Source organism: Manis javanica, chromosome 14, assembly GCF_040802235.1.
Source record: "Manis javanica isolate MJ-LG chromosome 14, MJ_LKY, whole genome shotgun sequence".
Lineage (NCBI taxonomy): Eukaryota > Metazoa > Chordata > Mammalia > Pholidota > Manidae > Manis > Manis javanica.
Window position 1 is genome coordinate 6429826 of NC_133169.1, and position 15416 is coordinate 6445241.

General features: G+C 45.2%; 1 protein-coding gene and 1 non-coding gene across 5 annotated transcripts; one reads left to right on the forward strand and one right to left on the reverse strand.

Annotated features, from left to right (window-relative positions):
- Positions 1-290: 290 nt before the first annotated feature.
- Positions 291-8459, forward strand: LOC108387426 (low affinity immunoglobulin gamma Fc region receptor III-A-like). Of its 4 annotated transcripts, none has more exons than XM_073221350.1 (7): positions 314-439; positions 516-609; positions 1141-1237; positions 1896-1916; positions 2273-2533; positions 5211-5465; positions 7169-8459. In XM_073221350.1, the coding sequence occupies exons 3-7, from the start codon at positions 1198-1200 to the stop codon at positions 7339-7341; spliced, it is 750 nt and encodes a 249-aa protein (XP_073077451.1). In that variant the 5' UTR covers positions 314-439; positions 516-609; positions 1141-1197; the 3' UTR covers positions 7342-8459. The 4 variants fall into 4 exon arrangements, with proteins under 4 accessions (XP_036860432.1, XP_017501180.2, XP_073077451.1 ...); XM_073221351.1 differs by having other exon boundaries at positions 315-439; positions 535-609; XM_037004537.2 differs by having other exon boundaries at positions 291-609; positions 7071-8459.
- Positions 8460-9750: 1291 nt separating this feature from the next.
- TRNAN-GUU (transfer RNA asparagine (anticodon GUU)) lies at positions 9751-9824 on the reverse strand. The gene has a single exon. It is a non-coding gene; the product is annotated as a tRNA-Asn (tRNA).
- Positions 9825-15416: the final 5592 nt, after the last annotated feature.

The following is a 15416-nucleotide window of genomic DNA, read 5'->3' on the forward strand; positions in this document are numbered from 1 at the left end:
CCAAGCAGTGACCAGCAGGCAGCTGTACCAGCTCCTGCCTCCATGCTACCCCCACCAAACATCACCGGCCCACATCTGTCTGCTGCTAACCTCCTAGGCTGCTTGAAAGCTTTTACAAGTGTGTCCCAGAGGTCCAGGAACCCCTGGGGGAGTGGCACTACCACGCAGAGCCATTTGATTTTCTGCTGAGACCTGGACTGATGTGACTTAAACAAAGTGGGGTGGGGGGGAGGGTACGGGTATGTGTGTGTTGGTGGAGGCAGGGGTGGGCGATTCTAGAGGAAAGCAGAGGTTGACAACCTTACCACTTCCTGGGCACCACCTTTTCTGGAACCCTGGCTGCAAGGCTCACAGACCAGAGCAGGCCCAGTGGGTCCCTGAAGAGCCCAAGCCAACCTGAGCTACGTGACTCAGCACAGCCCCTTAACGCTGGCAGAAGGTAAAAGCTCCTGTTCTCACCTCTCCACGCCCTGCGCATCCACTCCACCTTTCCTGCATTCCTTTCGGCCTTTCAGTGGTATCTCCTCCTCCCAGGGCCCACTTCTCTCCCACCTCCTGAGTGTCTTTTAACAGAAGTTGTGGATCTCATGATCAAACTCACACTAAGAGGTTAGTAACTCCTGCGGATTACAGATCCCAGGAGCGCATTCATTCTGAATCTTGAAAGAAAATGTTGGTGGAGATAATACTGGGGTGAGGGGCACCTCCAGGGTCTGAGGAGTTGAAGCCGGGGATGGATGGATTCGTGTCTGGGCCAGGCCGGGTGGTGAGTGCGCTGAGGCAGACCAAGAGGCCCCGCAGGGACAGCTGTGCCTCGTGTCTCATCCCCAGGGTCGTGCTATCCGGGTCTTGGCACTGGGGGGATCCAAACCTGGGAGTCAGGGGCGGATAACCGGAGATTTTTGAGGGTGACCCCTGACAGACTGTGTTGCGAGATGCTCAGCCGCAGACCTGCGTGGAGCAAGGGGGTACACCCGCCACGGCCCCTCTTCCCGGCCCCTCCCTGCGCCTTCCCTGCCCCATCATGGGGCTTGCTAGTCAGAGCTCGGATTCAGGAATCAGATGATGTTCCCGGAAAGGGAACCCAGTGACAAACGGGGTGGGGAGCTGGGGCAAAGGCTGTTTACTTCCTCTCTTCAGGCCGGGCCCCTTACACGCCGGATATCTGTGGTGACCCATTCACTCTGATGCGGCAGCATGGGGCAGCTGCTGCCACCGATGAGTCTGCTACTTCTAGGTAAGTCGGGGTCCCCCTGGCTGAGAGGGAGGCTCAGGATGCTTGGGTTCAGCAGGGACCCCTCTTCACACCAGGATGGGACCCCTACCAACGGGTGGGACTTCTCACCGCTTCAACAGCGCTAGATTTAGCTCCTAGGACAGACCATTTGGGGGCTAGAAATGAGGAGAATGCTGGCTCTGATTCACGCATAACCAGGAGGTGAAGGGGGACTGGGAGGTCTCTGTTACTTCACCTCCCTGGGCCCCAGTTTTCCTATCTGTAAATTAAAGAGCATGGACTAGATGGTGTCTATCTCTTCCATTCTGATATTTCAAAGTTCTTCAAGATCTTTAATTTCTATCCTTTCCAAGGGACTTGGATTATGGTCGTTTCTATGGCTTGACTCAGGGCAGTCAATCTGGATTTGGGAATCTGAGTGGGCACAAAGGGGCGAGAAGAGCGGCGTGGAAGACAAGGATTTGGGTGGGGAGGGGAGCAGGAGGCCCAGGCGTTGGAGACCCGAGGGCAGACCGCAGGGGAGCTGTCCATTATGTACCGTGATTCTCAGGAACACTGGACCCCCGGCAGGGGAGGGCAGGGGAATTTAAACTCGCTCCCCACTCCACTCATCCTGATCACTTCCATTCAATATTTGTTTCGCTCCATTTTCTTGCAGTTGCTGCTGGCATGCGAGCTGGTGAGTCTGCTTCATGGTCTTGGGCTGATTGAGGGAGGCACATAACGGCGTAACGGCCACAGGGGGTTGGGAAACGCCTGTTGCTTAGGAAACTGTTGATGTGCCGTTGGCACCCGCCGTTCCCAATGTGGTGGAGCCTGGAACAATGCTTCTCTGGCTAATTTCCTCATGATAAAGAGAAGCCAAAAGTGGGGGCAAATGTCTGCAGGCCAAGACACTCAAGACTGAGTCTCAGACTAAGGCTGAGTTGCCAGCTGTGGGTTTACAATGGCTCACCCCGGCTTTGAGTCTCCCAGGGATGCCAGGGTGGGCCTGTGCCTCTCCCTGACCTTACCCATGTTCTCTTGTCTCCTCAGCAGACCTCCAGAAGGCCAAGTTGCTCCTAGACCCTATATGGGACAGGGTGCTCAGAAGGGACAGCGTGACTCTGAAGTGCCAGGGGGCCCACCCTACTGGGAACAGTTCCACCACACAGTGGTGGCACAATGACAGCCTCATCCCTAACGAGGCCCCTAGCTACTTCATCGCAGCAGCCGAAGCTCCAGACAGTGGGGAATACAGGTGCCAAACTGGCCTCTCTGCCCTCAGTGACCCGGTGCGGCTGGACGTCCACACAAGTGAGTAGGGAAAGGGCAGAGGGAAATCACCATTAAAGGGTGAGGTGAGAGGCCTGGGAAGACTTGGGAAGGTTCAGGTGCTGTTCCCAAGGGTTAGAACCATGGTGAGCGGAGCCGTGGTCCCATGAACTCTATGGAGTCGTAGTTCTAGCCACAGGTAGGCCTTAGGCAAAATGTCAAAGCCTGGCATAAATAAACGCAGAACTGCTGCCTTGCACAGTTCCAGAAACCACCATTCATGTGGAATACATACTATATGAATGATGTCAGCTGAAGACCAGGGCGTGACCCTGATGCTCAAGGATACTTACTGAATGAATCAATGCATCTGTTCTTAGGACCTCAATCTCCGTGCACTTTCAGATAAGCAACGCCCTAGGCTACCCCCAACCCCTCCCTAACCACCTAGGGTCATTTCTCTCTCCCCTTCAATGCCGCACTCAAACTGACACTTCAGCATAAATTCGGTGATGAGATCTCTCTCCTACCAGAGATATATACATGTTCCTCCTGCCCACTAGTCATGGAATGAGGGTCTTTGTGTTATTAACTGAATCCAGGCATCAGATGCAGGCAGATTTGGGAGGCTGGGATCTTTCCTGGTGCTCCTGGAATCGTACCGCCCAGCCTGGTACCTGCAGTGTCACCTTGTTAGCCTGGCTCCGCCTCCATGGGTGCCCTGACTGCGCAGTTATACAGGTAGAACGTGCCTGGAGGGGAAGGAGGGCTACCAGAGCGGGCCATGGCAGAGTTCCACGGAACTGGGCCCCTGAAGCTGATTTCTATGGCCTACTGGCTTCTGACTGCCACTTAGCTGACATGATTCTCAGGCTATAGAACTACAAGGAGAAATGTCTGTTATCACCTAGGTGAAAGATGGCCACCTAAGACCAGATAAAATGAGGGATCACCAACAGGAAGTGATAGAAAAATCAAACCTGAGAGTTATTAGGTTGTCTTGAACTTGGCTGTAGAAACTAGCTGTAGAAGTCCAGTCAACGAGGACTATATTAAACCGCGACTATGAGCACTGACTGCACCAGGCAAGCTCCTAATCATCCTGACCATGACCAGGACCCATTCCACTGTCTCCTCCTCTGAGAAGCCTTCTTTGCTTTCTTCAGGCAGAATTTCTTTGTTCCATTCCCCTTGGCCCTGAAGTCCTTTGTTCTTAGCCTGTTATAGCAGTTACCATGTTGTACTGTAATTATTTCTATGTTTGTGTGTTTCTATGTATAGACAACCGATTCATTGAGTTTAGGGTTCATATATCCAGGTGTCCTCAGGCTGCACAATACCTGGTACATATATAATGAGTGCTCAATAAAATATTTGCTGAATAAGTGTGTGTATGGACACTATCAAGTACATGACAGGACAGACTGGAATGACAGTGTTCTCCCAAAGGAATATAATATAATAGAAATAATTAAAATAAAATAAAATATTATACATATATACATACATGTATATATAAAATCTTATAACCCTAACCTCATGCTAGTAATGATTCATCTCTCTGCTGAAAAAGTAGCTACATAGGCACAGGGCCTTTTATTGATAAATGAGCTCTTAATAAGTAGTGCTATTTGTCACATCTTCCTAGTAGAGTATTTTCATGTTCTACCAATTTAGTTTAGCAGAAGATGGGAGATGGTTTAAATTAGAGTAGGTTATATTGTTTTGTTCTTATTACAAAAATCATTTGGATTCCATTTCAAAAATATATGAAAGTAAAACGGAGAAAATGGAAACAACCTGTAGTCTGGATTCCCAGCGCCCCATCAGGGAAAACCTGTTAATATTTAAGTGCATGTTCTTTCTCTTTTTTCTGTGCACATAGGCTTTTTTGTATTGTCTTTTTAATACTGCCTCACAAATGTTCTCTTGTGTCATTTAAAAATTTATCTGTAATACTACTTTTAATTATACAGGCCGGCCTCCTGACCATGACTCCATGTTCTCTCTATGTGGAGTCTGGTTAGTTGGCAAGACAGTTTTAAGAACAGGAATCCTGGTGATGTAAGAATTTTCTTTCTTGAAGGCAATACTCAGGAATGAAGGTGGCCTTGTTGAGGCCTGTGGCCCTTCAGAAGCCACGAGTAACCATGGGAGCCTCCAGCCATGCCTTTCGTTCCCCTCCTTGACTTTTATACCAAGTTCTCCTTCACAATTTCTATAGTCACTCCTGTGGCCACCCAGTGACCTTATTCCTGGCTGACTGCAAGAGTCTTTCAATATTCCTACAACTGTTGATTCCTTTTGGAGTCTACCTTTCCTTTCATGGGACAAGTTGCCATTCTCTAATGCAATTGTTGCTCTTTGAACCAGAACGTGTGGCTCCGTACACCTGCAGTAGCAAATCCAAGCACGGCGCCTGAGGATCCTGCAGGTTGCGTCTCACCGACCATGTCGTCACTTAGACCTCTTGTTCTAACTTTTTGTTTTGGCGATCATATGTGTGTGTGTCCCTCTTGCCCATTAGACAAAGGGTTATGGTGTGACTTGAGTTCTCCTGCAGGGCCTAGTCAGCTTTTTCGCAACAGGAGCTATGCAGGGATGGTGCCCAGCCTGGCTTTCTGTTATGCCTCAGCGTCTGGGTGGTGAGTGTTCCCTTCACAAGAGCTTTAAGCTGATCGCTGAGGCCCCTGGTCAGTGGTCTCTTTGTGTCTTTCAGGCTGGCTGTTGCTCCAGGCACCTCAGTGGGTGTTCCAGGAGGGAGACCCCATCCGGCTGCGCTGCCACAGCTGGATGAACAGGACCATGCATAAGGTTCAGTACTTCCAGAATGGCATAGGCAGGATGTTTTTCCACAATAATTCTGAGTTCCACATTCCAAAAGCAGCACTCAAGCACAGTGGCTCCTACTTCTGCAGGGGAATTATCGGGACAAAGAATGAGTCTTCAGAGGCTGTGAACATCGCTGTTCAAGGTGAGAAGTTCTGCAGCCCTGCAGGGCCCAGAGCCCCCTGTGCATGGAGTCTGCATTCACACTGGAAGCTGAGTTGAGAGGAGATTTCTGACTGCACCACGGATTTCTTTACATGGGCTTCTGACGGGTGTCAGTCACTCTGCAGCGCGATGGCAGGAGCAGAAGCCACATTTCCTTCTCCATAAACACATTTGTCCCTCCTGACCCCATTCAAACCAAAGCCACAAGGCCAAGTGCCCCTGTTGCACGGGCCCATCTTTACCTGTCCTCCTTTCCCCTCCAAGCCTCAAATGTTAGCCAAGAGCCAACCTAGCAGAAACCCCTCATTTCTTCCCAGAGAGGGCCCAGAACCTGCTGCTAATTAACCGTGTGACTGTGGGTAAGTCACTTAGTCTCTGAACCTCAACTTCCTCCCCTGTAACATTACAAGCTGGCACCTTTCAGGAAGCCAGACACTGAGCTAAGGACTTTTGCACATGAACCCTGTGTAACGATCACAGTGACCCCTCACAACGACATTATGAGATAATTTAACTCTGCAGATGATGTAACTCAGGTGAAAACAAAGGGGAAAGTTAATTAATTTATCCCTAAGGCCACATCAAAGATTCAGAGCCTGTATATTTCACGACTAGGTAAAATGAAAGAATTTACCAATGTCCTATGATAGAATTTTGAATCCCATTAAGTCACCCAGATTAACATCTCCAGTTTCTGTAGCGTCATCTCGAGGGTTGGAGATCCCCTTCCCTGGTGTCCTCAGACGCTGATTTCACGAAACTTCCACCTACAGACCAAGATATGCATCATAAGAACTTTACATGTAGTAAGATAGCAAGACAAACACACCCCTTTTCAGATTTTAACAAAGCAATGCTATAATTTATAATAAAAATAACTTCATTACAATTTAAATTAAAAGTAAATGCTCTCAAATGGTTAGGGAAAGCACAAATAATGAAGCAAATGGGGCAAAATGAAATTAGGTAATCTAGGTAAAGAATATGTGAAGTTATTCATACTATCCTGGTAATATCTTCTTAGGTTTGAAATTAAATCAGAATTAAGAGTTTAAAATTGAAACCAGGAGTCCACTCTAATGTCACCAGTTTATATACAACAGCAAGGAATGACTTTTTAATAATAATATTAAGGGTGAAGCAGTTTCAAATCAACAAACTTTCCCTCTTTCCCTCTGGGGCTATTAGTTACTGGACCCCAGGAAAGCCATAATTTTCTGCTGATAAATAGAAAATTGCCATGGTTCACTCTTTTAAAAGATTTCCTTTAGTAATAATGAAAAACAAGGAGTTCAAAACAATAAGTATAATTTTGAAACACAAGAGGAAGTTACTGAATTAAGAAATAATGTTCTCATACCAACTTAAACTTTGACAACTTTCATAATTTTACACAAAACCCTGCTATGACCCAACTTGTTCAACACTCCATCAGGCATGAAGCTGCTTTTATTAAGTGTTTGATGAGCCATGTTCTGTGCAGGCAGCACCAAGATCAGTGCTCGGGGGGGGGGGGGAGGAAGCAAAGGCTTCCAGCCAGACTCCCCCCCCCCGCCCACTAATCTTAGAACCTGTCTCTTGGCAGGTGTCAGAAACTCCCCGCAGATGACATCGTTGCTTATTCCAAATTTCAGCCTTAACAACTTTTATTTTCTCATCCCTCTGCTTCTCCTATTGGTCCAGCAACTTCATCTATCTCAGCATTCTTTCTACCTTGGCACCAAGTCATGTTCTGCCTGGTGATGGGACTCCTGTTTGCAGTAGACACAGGGCTGTATTTCTCTGTGCAGAGAGACCTGCGGCGCTTAGTGAAGGACCGGAGGAGCGGCAAGGTCACATGGAGCCAAGACTCTTAGGACAGACGGGGGTAATGAGAGCTGCATCCCCACTCCACGGGGGTAATGAGAGCTGCATCTCTGAACCTCTCTCTGGATTCACAACCCCATCATCCCCAACAGGCAGCTCTGGAAGCAGCAGGAAAACTACCTCTCAGACGCTAGGCTGAGGGTGCTTCACCCGGCTCTATCTTCTCTTGGTCTCCAATGGAAAGGAAGAGCCTGTGATCTTCAAGGTCCAGCAGTGAAGCCCCACAGAGTAGCCGACTTGCTAGGAACTGAAGTCTCAGAGTTACACAGATACTTCCTCTGTCCCAACCATTCTGTCACCACAAAGCAACAATGCAAACTCCGGATGGTGACCCTTGGTATATGCACGTTGTTCTTAAATAACTGGATACATAGATAAGGGAATGAATAGTTGAGGGCCGACTGGACAGTAGTCAGCATCTGTTCCTACAGGGCTGGTTGCCTTCAAGGCACCTGAAAACTTCCAGAAAACCTGTGGGAACTGCTGGAGGTCTAGGGGAGACAGCAGAACCAGTGAGGGTGTGGCTGAGAAAGAACAAGATAGCCCGGGACAGACCTGAGGAGACCTGGCCTGGGCTCTGTTCCTGGAACATAAAGCCATGGTGTAGGTAACAGAAAATCACAAGGGTGACGTAGAATTGGGTTTTCCAGGGGGACCCCCTCTCAGAATTGGGATGGTCCACAAGTATATAATGATGAACCCTCTTAATGTCAGGAGTAGAAAATGGTCCTAGGGAGGGGGCTGGGGGCTGGGGGCTGGGGGTGGGGGAGAGGTTGGGAAAGAAAGCACAGAACAAACCCTGTATCCATAGAAAGGAGAGCAGCCCTGCTGTCCCAGATGAAGCTCAGCAACAAGGGAAAGCTCAGCCTTCAGACTGACAAGAAAGCCAACTGCAACTGCTCAGGAAGCAGTGGGCAGGAGGTGAGGACGCTTCGGTCGGCCAAGATAGAAAGAATTAGAGAGACAAGGGTCAGAGGCTGTAAAACCAGCCTTCACTTTAGAATCAATTCAGGTATAGCTTTGTTCACATCATTCATTAAACAAATGCTGGATAACCAATACTAAGTGTACTAACTCTGCTGAAATAAATTATGAAAGTTTGAACTTCCTCAGCATGTCAGTCAGTAACAATGGTGTGGGGATGGGGAAGGCGATTGCTGCTTATGGAAGAAAGTTATAGCGATCTCTTTCTGTTTTAGAAACTTTAAACAGAACATTTCTTGATTCCGATTTACAAAATCTTTGTGTTTCTCTGATAGAAGATGGAAAAACCACGGTAATAATACATGAATGATAAAATTCTTCTTACCTCCCATTCTCCCAAACTATCAGAGACGCGTTTGGGTTGATAAAAAAAACCCCTCTTCTGTCAACAAACATCCCATCCCAATTTATATGAATTAGCTTCTTAATTCACCAAATCTTGTTGAGACAACTGGGTGAAGGGAGACTTTTATAGGTGGTAAGGGATAGTATGGGATAGGAGGGTGCATGGGAAATCAGGGTAGTTTTAGAGCAAGGAACAGGAAGGAGGAGGTACAGCTGAGGTATAGGGTCAGCTTAACTGTGTCATTATGACCGATATGCCAAGACAATTCAAGCTTGGCGTATGTGTATTAGACGAGATTCTGACATGAGACAAGAGCATTTGGAAACTTTGGACATTCAACTCACATCGATTTAGTACCTACAGTGTGTCAGGCTGGAGTTTAGGTGGTGAGGATATAGTTTGGTTCTGTTCAAGTCTAAAGAGTCGGTGAGGGAGAGACTTTTGGGGCCAGACTGTGAAAGGCACCGCCTGAGCCGACCCTGCAAGGCGCTGAGGGATTTTAAGCAGAACAGTTCCGCGTTTTAGGAAGCCTCTCTGGCAGCTATTTAGAGGATGCAAGGGAGAAGATACGTGAAGACAGGAGGCCCGCTTGGTGGCTAGGTAGTTACTGCAGTAACTCCAGGGTGAAGTAAAGAGGAATAAATTGTAGCGAGGCTGGAGAGGAAAATGCCTTTTCAAAAGATACTTGGAAGGCAGACTCTCCAAAATGGTAACCACTAGGAAGTACCTTGACTTGAGGGCCAAGTTCCAGGCATGCAGGTGCCATTAGCCAGGAATACAAGCGCAACGGCACGGCAGGCTCAAGTTTGGTAAAAGAACACAATTTTTTTTACTAGTACTTACTTCCTTTGGTGGGTAAACATTTTTACAGTGTTGGTTTCTCAAGCAAAATTTCGTAGAATATAAGCAGCTAACAGCAACCCTAATCACACCCGCCAACTGCACGCAAAACTCGCAGGCTGGGTGGGGAATGGAATGAAGAACCTCTCAGTGGAGAGGCCCGCGGTTTCCGGTGACCTTAACAGATTTCAACATACTCAACCCTGGGTTTCAAAAAGGCGAACCCACGCGTCCCTGGGTGGGCTTGAACCACCAACCTTTCGGTTAACAGCCGAACGCGCTAACCGATTGCGCCACAGAGACAAGTTGCGAAGTCGACGCTGAGCACTTCACTGAAGAATATATTCGCGGCTCGCCCTGTCCGCCTCCCAAAGGCTGCGGGTGAGGCTGGCGCGGAAATAGGCGGAACTGTCACTTTTCTGCGCACCAGGGCGCGGCTAATAGCCGCGAACCCAGCAGGTCTTTTTCCCACGCTAGCAACTGCTTAGATCTGGGACCGGGATGATGGTGAGAAAGCAGGAGAGGCGGAGAGTGAAAGGTCTTTGGGGGGATCCAAAATGAATGCTCTTGTGAGTTCGGGAATTCACTTGGTTTTGCTAAGAGAAGTATGTCAAACTTTTTTGCTGACCTAGACTATGTATTCATGTGTGCATGCGTGAGTATTAACTCATAATCAGCTTATTACTGTGAAAATTTTAAATATCATCTGTCCAATTATGGTCGGCGAAATGTAGTATCGAAGTAAGGGAGCCCAATACATCAAAACTAATCTTCAACCCCCAGCTGTGTCGAAAGGTTGCTGCTAGCACGTTAGGCACCCAGACAGAGCCCGGAGTTTATGGATGCCTGTAACTGAAGGACTATCACACTGTCATACCCGGATCTAAATATGCGAAGGCAGAGACCCCCTTGTCCATCATCAGCCTAGGGATCCAGGCCGGTGCTGGCCCAATACTGTTCTCCTCTCCTGTCTGGAGAGAGGCTCTTCTCTTTTGTTCTTGGCCCGTTTAATAGCCACAGGCTTTCGAGGCACGCCCCAGGCATCCCCAACGCACCTACCACAGCGGCTCTTGCCTCACCCAGGCACCCAGGCAGGCGTCTTCTCTTTTGCCCAAGTCCCAGGGCCCACGAGGCCTCCCCAGAATCTCCTTCTTCCTCCGGCACCGCCATCCTCGGATCAGTGGGATCCAGCCTGGGTGCAGGCGAATGTCTTGGGCGATCTCCGGTGAAATGAGAATACACACAAACTAGATAAGTATGTGCATAAACTATATGTGTATCTCAGATGAATTTGCCAACGACCTCTAAACTGACCTCTAAACGAAGACGATGGTTTTTTACACTTTAAACCATTGTTTTTAAGGGTCCTTTTAAAAATAAAATTATGGTGAGGATAGATAATAGTTGTTGTGGCTGTGGCTCTTTTATTAGTTTCCTAATGGCAAAATAAAAAGCTGGCAACCCCATATTGGTGGTCATAATAGTTGTTGTGGCTGTGGCTCTTTTATTAGTTTCCTAATGGCAAAATAAAAAGCTGGCAACCCCATATTGGTGGTCATCAACATTTTGGGGAAAATTTTACTCATCTGTGAAGTCCAAGTTTGGAAACCACTGCTCTCATCTTCACCTCCTGTATTGAACTGACAGCAGAAATTTTAAATTACTTTCTAGTTTATTCTGAAAACACATAGCTCTCCTATGCTTCACTTTGCATGTACACATGACAGCCATCCAAAAGAAGGCAAAAAAAAAAAAAAAGAAAAGGATGAAAGAAAACCTGAGGAAAAAGAAAGTACAAAATGGAATGGTGAAATACATCGGTAATCGAAATAAATATAAATTGAGAAAACTCATCAGTTAAAGTGATTTCTAAAATACATTTATTCTGTTTAGAAGTCGTTAAAACATAAACAGAAAGGCTGAATATAAAAGAATGGAAAAGATGTACCAGAAATATTCTAAGAAAAAACAAGTTGATATAATATATGCTATAAAATATCAGACAAAATAAAGTTTAAGAAATAATGCATCTTTTGGGATGAAGATGGTATGTGATATAATAAGATATGATAATAATAGTAAACTCATCATGGACATATAATAATTCCAAACAAAATTATCTAATAAAATAACATAAAAACTAAAAGCAAGAATCACTAAACCTACAAAGGAAAACTGGCAAATCCATCCCCACAAGTGAGAGAATTCAACTCTCTCAGCATCCTGGAAGATCAAGCAGAGAAAAAAATTATTCATAGATACAGAACCCTGCAACTCACAATTATTAGTTATACATTCTTCTTAAATGCATGTGGAGCATGTAGGAAAATTGACTTTATGTGAGGCCATAAAACAAGTTTTAACACATATCATGAAAAAGGCACTCTTTGGAAATTTAAAAACACATGCTTTTAAGGAACTCAAGGATCAAAGAGAAATTTTACACTTACGATATGATTATTTGTGTGGACTGTTTTGTTAAAGATTTATTCTTTGTTATTGCACACTAGCCTTTCTGCTTAACATTGGAAGGAAAATTACAGCATATAAGTGGACAATGAGGGAGAAGCCAAAAGAATGTGTCCCAATATTTAAGGACAAACACCCGATTTCAATAGATTATGTAAATTCTCATCTGAAGATGAGCACAGTAAAGTTCTTAATTGCAAACATGAGAATCTACTCTAGCTTGTTTAAATACAAGCACTGGGAAACCTGAAGAAACAGACTCCAGGCTGACTTCCAAGAATAACTCCCGACACTACTCTGTATACCAGAGTACCACAGTATACAGTAAAAATTGTTACAAAACAAGTTTAAAAGCTTCCACTATCGCCAGCTCTGCATTGGCCACTATTAATACCAGCAAAATTGAATCCCTGCTTCTCTCCCATGTAACTCAGTTCCAAATCAAAATCTCACTAAGGTACATCCATTTGGTGAAATTTAAATCATACCCGGACCCCCAGCTGCAGAAGAGTCTAGAAAATGTACTTTTTAGCTTTCCAGACTCTACAGTACACAAAAGCAGACCAAAATGATATTGAATAGGTGTTAAGCAAGCTGATCCACATATCCGCAGCAATGAGTAAACTGAAAAAATAAAATAAAATAAAACAAATTAAAACAAAAGCAAATGACCTTCTAACCTCCACCCCCAACATGGGACTGTTAGGGAATGAGGGGATGAAAAGATCTAAAGAACTAGGTAACAGTGAGCTACATAGTGGGTATGTTGAGATAAATTGTGGCAAGTGTCTGTGCATGTTTTTGTTTTTAAATGATTATTTGGGGTGGGGGCAGGTATGGAGAGGGAATGTCTCCAAGTTCAGGTGTTGAACTCCTCCCAAGTTCTTGTTGAAAAGATCCAACCAGTGTAACAGAGAAATCATTCCAATCATCCGCGTATCTACGCGAAAGCTTTAAACTCCTCGGTTTATGTTTAACATCTCATGATCTGAGGTGGGTCTCGAGTCAAAACTGTCTTGGAAATCAGAGTCATCACTCACATAGTTGAATACTGAAAACATGAGCAGGAAGTGACATACAGGACAGTGGAGGAGAAGAGTGTAAGACACCGAATCGCAGTCATTCACAATATCCAAGAGAAAGCTCAATACCTCTTGGTTTCACCACTGTCTCACGGATCCAAGCTGGGACCAGAGTTAAGGATGGCCCAGAGTTTTTGTTTTGCTTTGTTTGAGAGGAGTGGATGGGTTAGTACCCATTAGTGATGTCATTATACAAGTCAGTGATTGGGGGGCAGGCTATTGAATAAATTGAACAGAAAACCATCAGAAGGAGGGATGGGAACAGAGTTACAGACTTACCTCAAGTTATATCTCAGGATAATTTCAAAAGGAATTAAAGAGATAACGCCAAAAAGCAAAAATAAATATAAAATTTCTGTAAGAAAATAAAGGTAAAAATGGATCCGATATTGGGATGGGAAAGATTTTTCTATGAAAAAAAAAAAGTTAAGAAAGAAACTACCAGGGAAAATATCTGACTACACAAAAATTAGAAACTTCTGAACTTCAAAAACACTATGAGTAAAATTAAAAAGGAATTCCAGTTTCCATAATGGTGTAGTTTGCATGGAACTAACCAGTCCATAGACAATAATGATAAATTCTAGATAAATATTTTTTAAATCTGTTTGAAGGCACTGGAGATCAATCAAATTAAATAGAAGATAAAAATGATCCAAGCCTTGGCAAAAGGAACCACAATGGGTAAGATCCTCTTCTGAGGGCACTCACCAGTCAGCCAGACTCTGGCACATAAACTCATGCAAAAAAAAAAACATCTTACACATTCATCATGTATCAAGGTGGAGTGTCCAGCTACCAAACTGGCTAGAAACTAAAGGAATGAATCTCAGAAAGGAAAAGCCTCATTCGGGAAAATTTGCAAATAAATCTGTCATACCTCTGGTTCACCCTTGAGCTGGTTATGTACTGAGCAGGGATTCCAGGGAAGCCAGGATGAAATAATAGCTGGAAGGTTAGAGAGCACAGATCAGAGATTCCAAGAGCTGCACCACCAGAGTAGACAGAAAAATGCTAAAACAAGAAAAATGTTTAAAAAAAGGAGATTTATTAAAGAAATTGTGATGTAGTTATATAGTATAACACAATGAAGTCATTATAACAATGCTTAATATTTAATGAATATAGACATACATTTTAAAGTGAACACTGAAGTAGGTTGAAAAACAATATGCACAATATGATTCCAACTTTGCATTTAAAAAATGCCAAAAAGATAAACATACAGCAAACTATCAATAAAGATTTCCTGAGTGCTGGAAATATGGATGCCTTTCATTTCTTTGTGATTTGCTTATTCTCCATATTTTACACAAGGAGTATAAATAACTCATATTCAGGAAACATGTTATCTTTTTAAAAAAAATGAACACATACTATGTACCAGGTGCTAGTGCAGGGCAGGCACTACTGTAAATAATTTTAGAACCACAAGGGTCTCCTAAACTGTAGAGTCTGGCTCCTCCAAGGAATTCAATTTCCTTGAAGAAACTGAAGCCCAGAGAAATATGGGTTGTGCAAAAGCAAAGTGTTCATTTGGGATAAAATAACAACATTGTCAGACCGGTGCTTGTTTCTGTGAGCTGATATATATAAGATAAATTTTAGCCGAAATAAGCAGGTGAAGAGAGGCAACAAAGGGCCAGGTAGTTTATTTGAGTGCAACTCCCGGGCGATACTCCGCGCGGTCTGGGTATTACAGGCCGGGGTAGTCACACCCGGTCAGGGAGGTGGGGGCTTATAAGGAATTAGGAGGGGGAGGAGTGGGCAAGTTATCCTAGGGGGCATGGAGAGGTATGATTGGCTAAAGGTGACATAATAGACAACTAGAAACTTTTTTCCTTCCAAGAGGGAGGAGGCTGACATCCGGGTCTTAGTTGGCACATCAGGATGGAATTCAGAAAGAGCTGTCCCCTTTCCATATAAGGCATGGACCTTGGGGTCTGGTCTGTCCTCCCCCTATGGCATCTCTGTTCTGTTTGCATGTCCTTGTTTTTCCTTCCTCCAGCCTAACAGTATAGACATAAAATCTTCTGTTAATCCCCATCACCACCTGTGGAGGAGGTTGTTTCACAAGTCTGCACAACTTCGTGTAGTGTGGCAGTGGAAAGAGTGTGCAGTAAGAATTTACGGTGGCTGCTGCTGAATAGCAAATACACTCGAAGAAAGAAAGGAGGGCGTAGTCCATGCGGGAGATAGCACAGGACTCAAGGCAGAACCTGCATCCCCGACACTCTTCCAGTGCGCAGCAAAAAAATACTCCCCCAGGATCAGGCCCATTCAGCGGCAGGTCAGGTGGAGACTTGCAGGATTAATGATTCAAGCAACTAACACAGAAACAGGG

Coding starts and splice junctions, on each gene's coding strand:
- LOC108387426 (XM_073221350.1), top strand. CDS start 1,198: ATGGGGCAGCTGCTGCCACCGATGAGTCTGCTACTTCTAG. Junction 2,534..5,210: donor GCGGCTGGACGTCCACACAA/GTGAGTAGGGAA, acceptor TGTGTCTTTCAG/GCTGGCTGTTGCTCCAGGCA. Junction 5,466..7,168: donor TGTGAACATCGCTGTTCAAG/GTGAGAAGTTCT, acceptor CTATTGGTCCAG/CAACTTCATCTATCTCAGCA.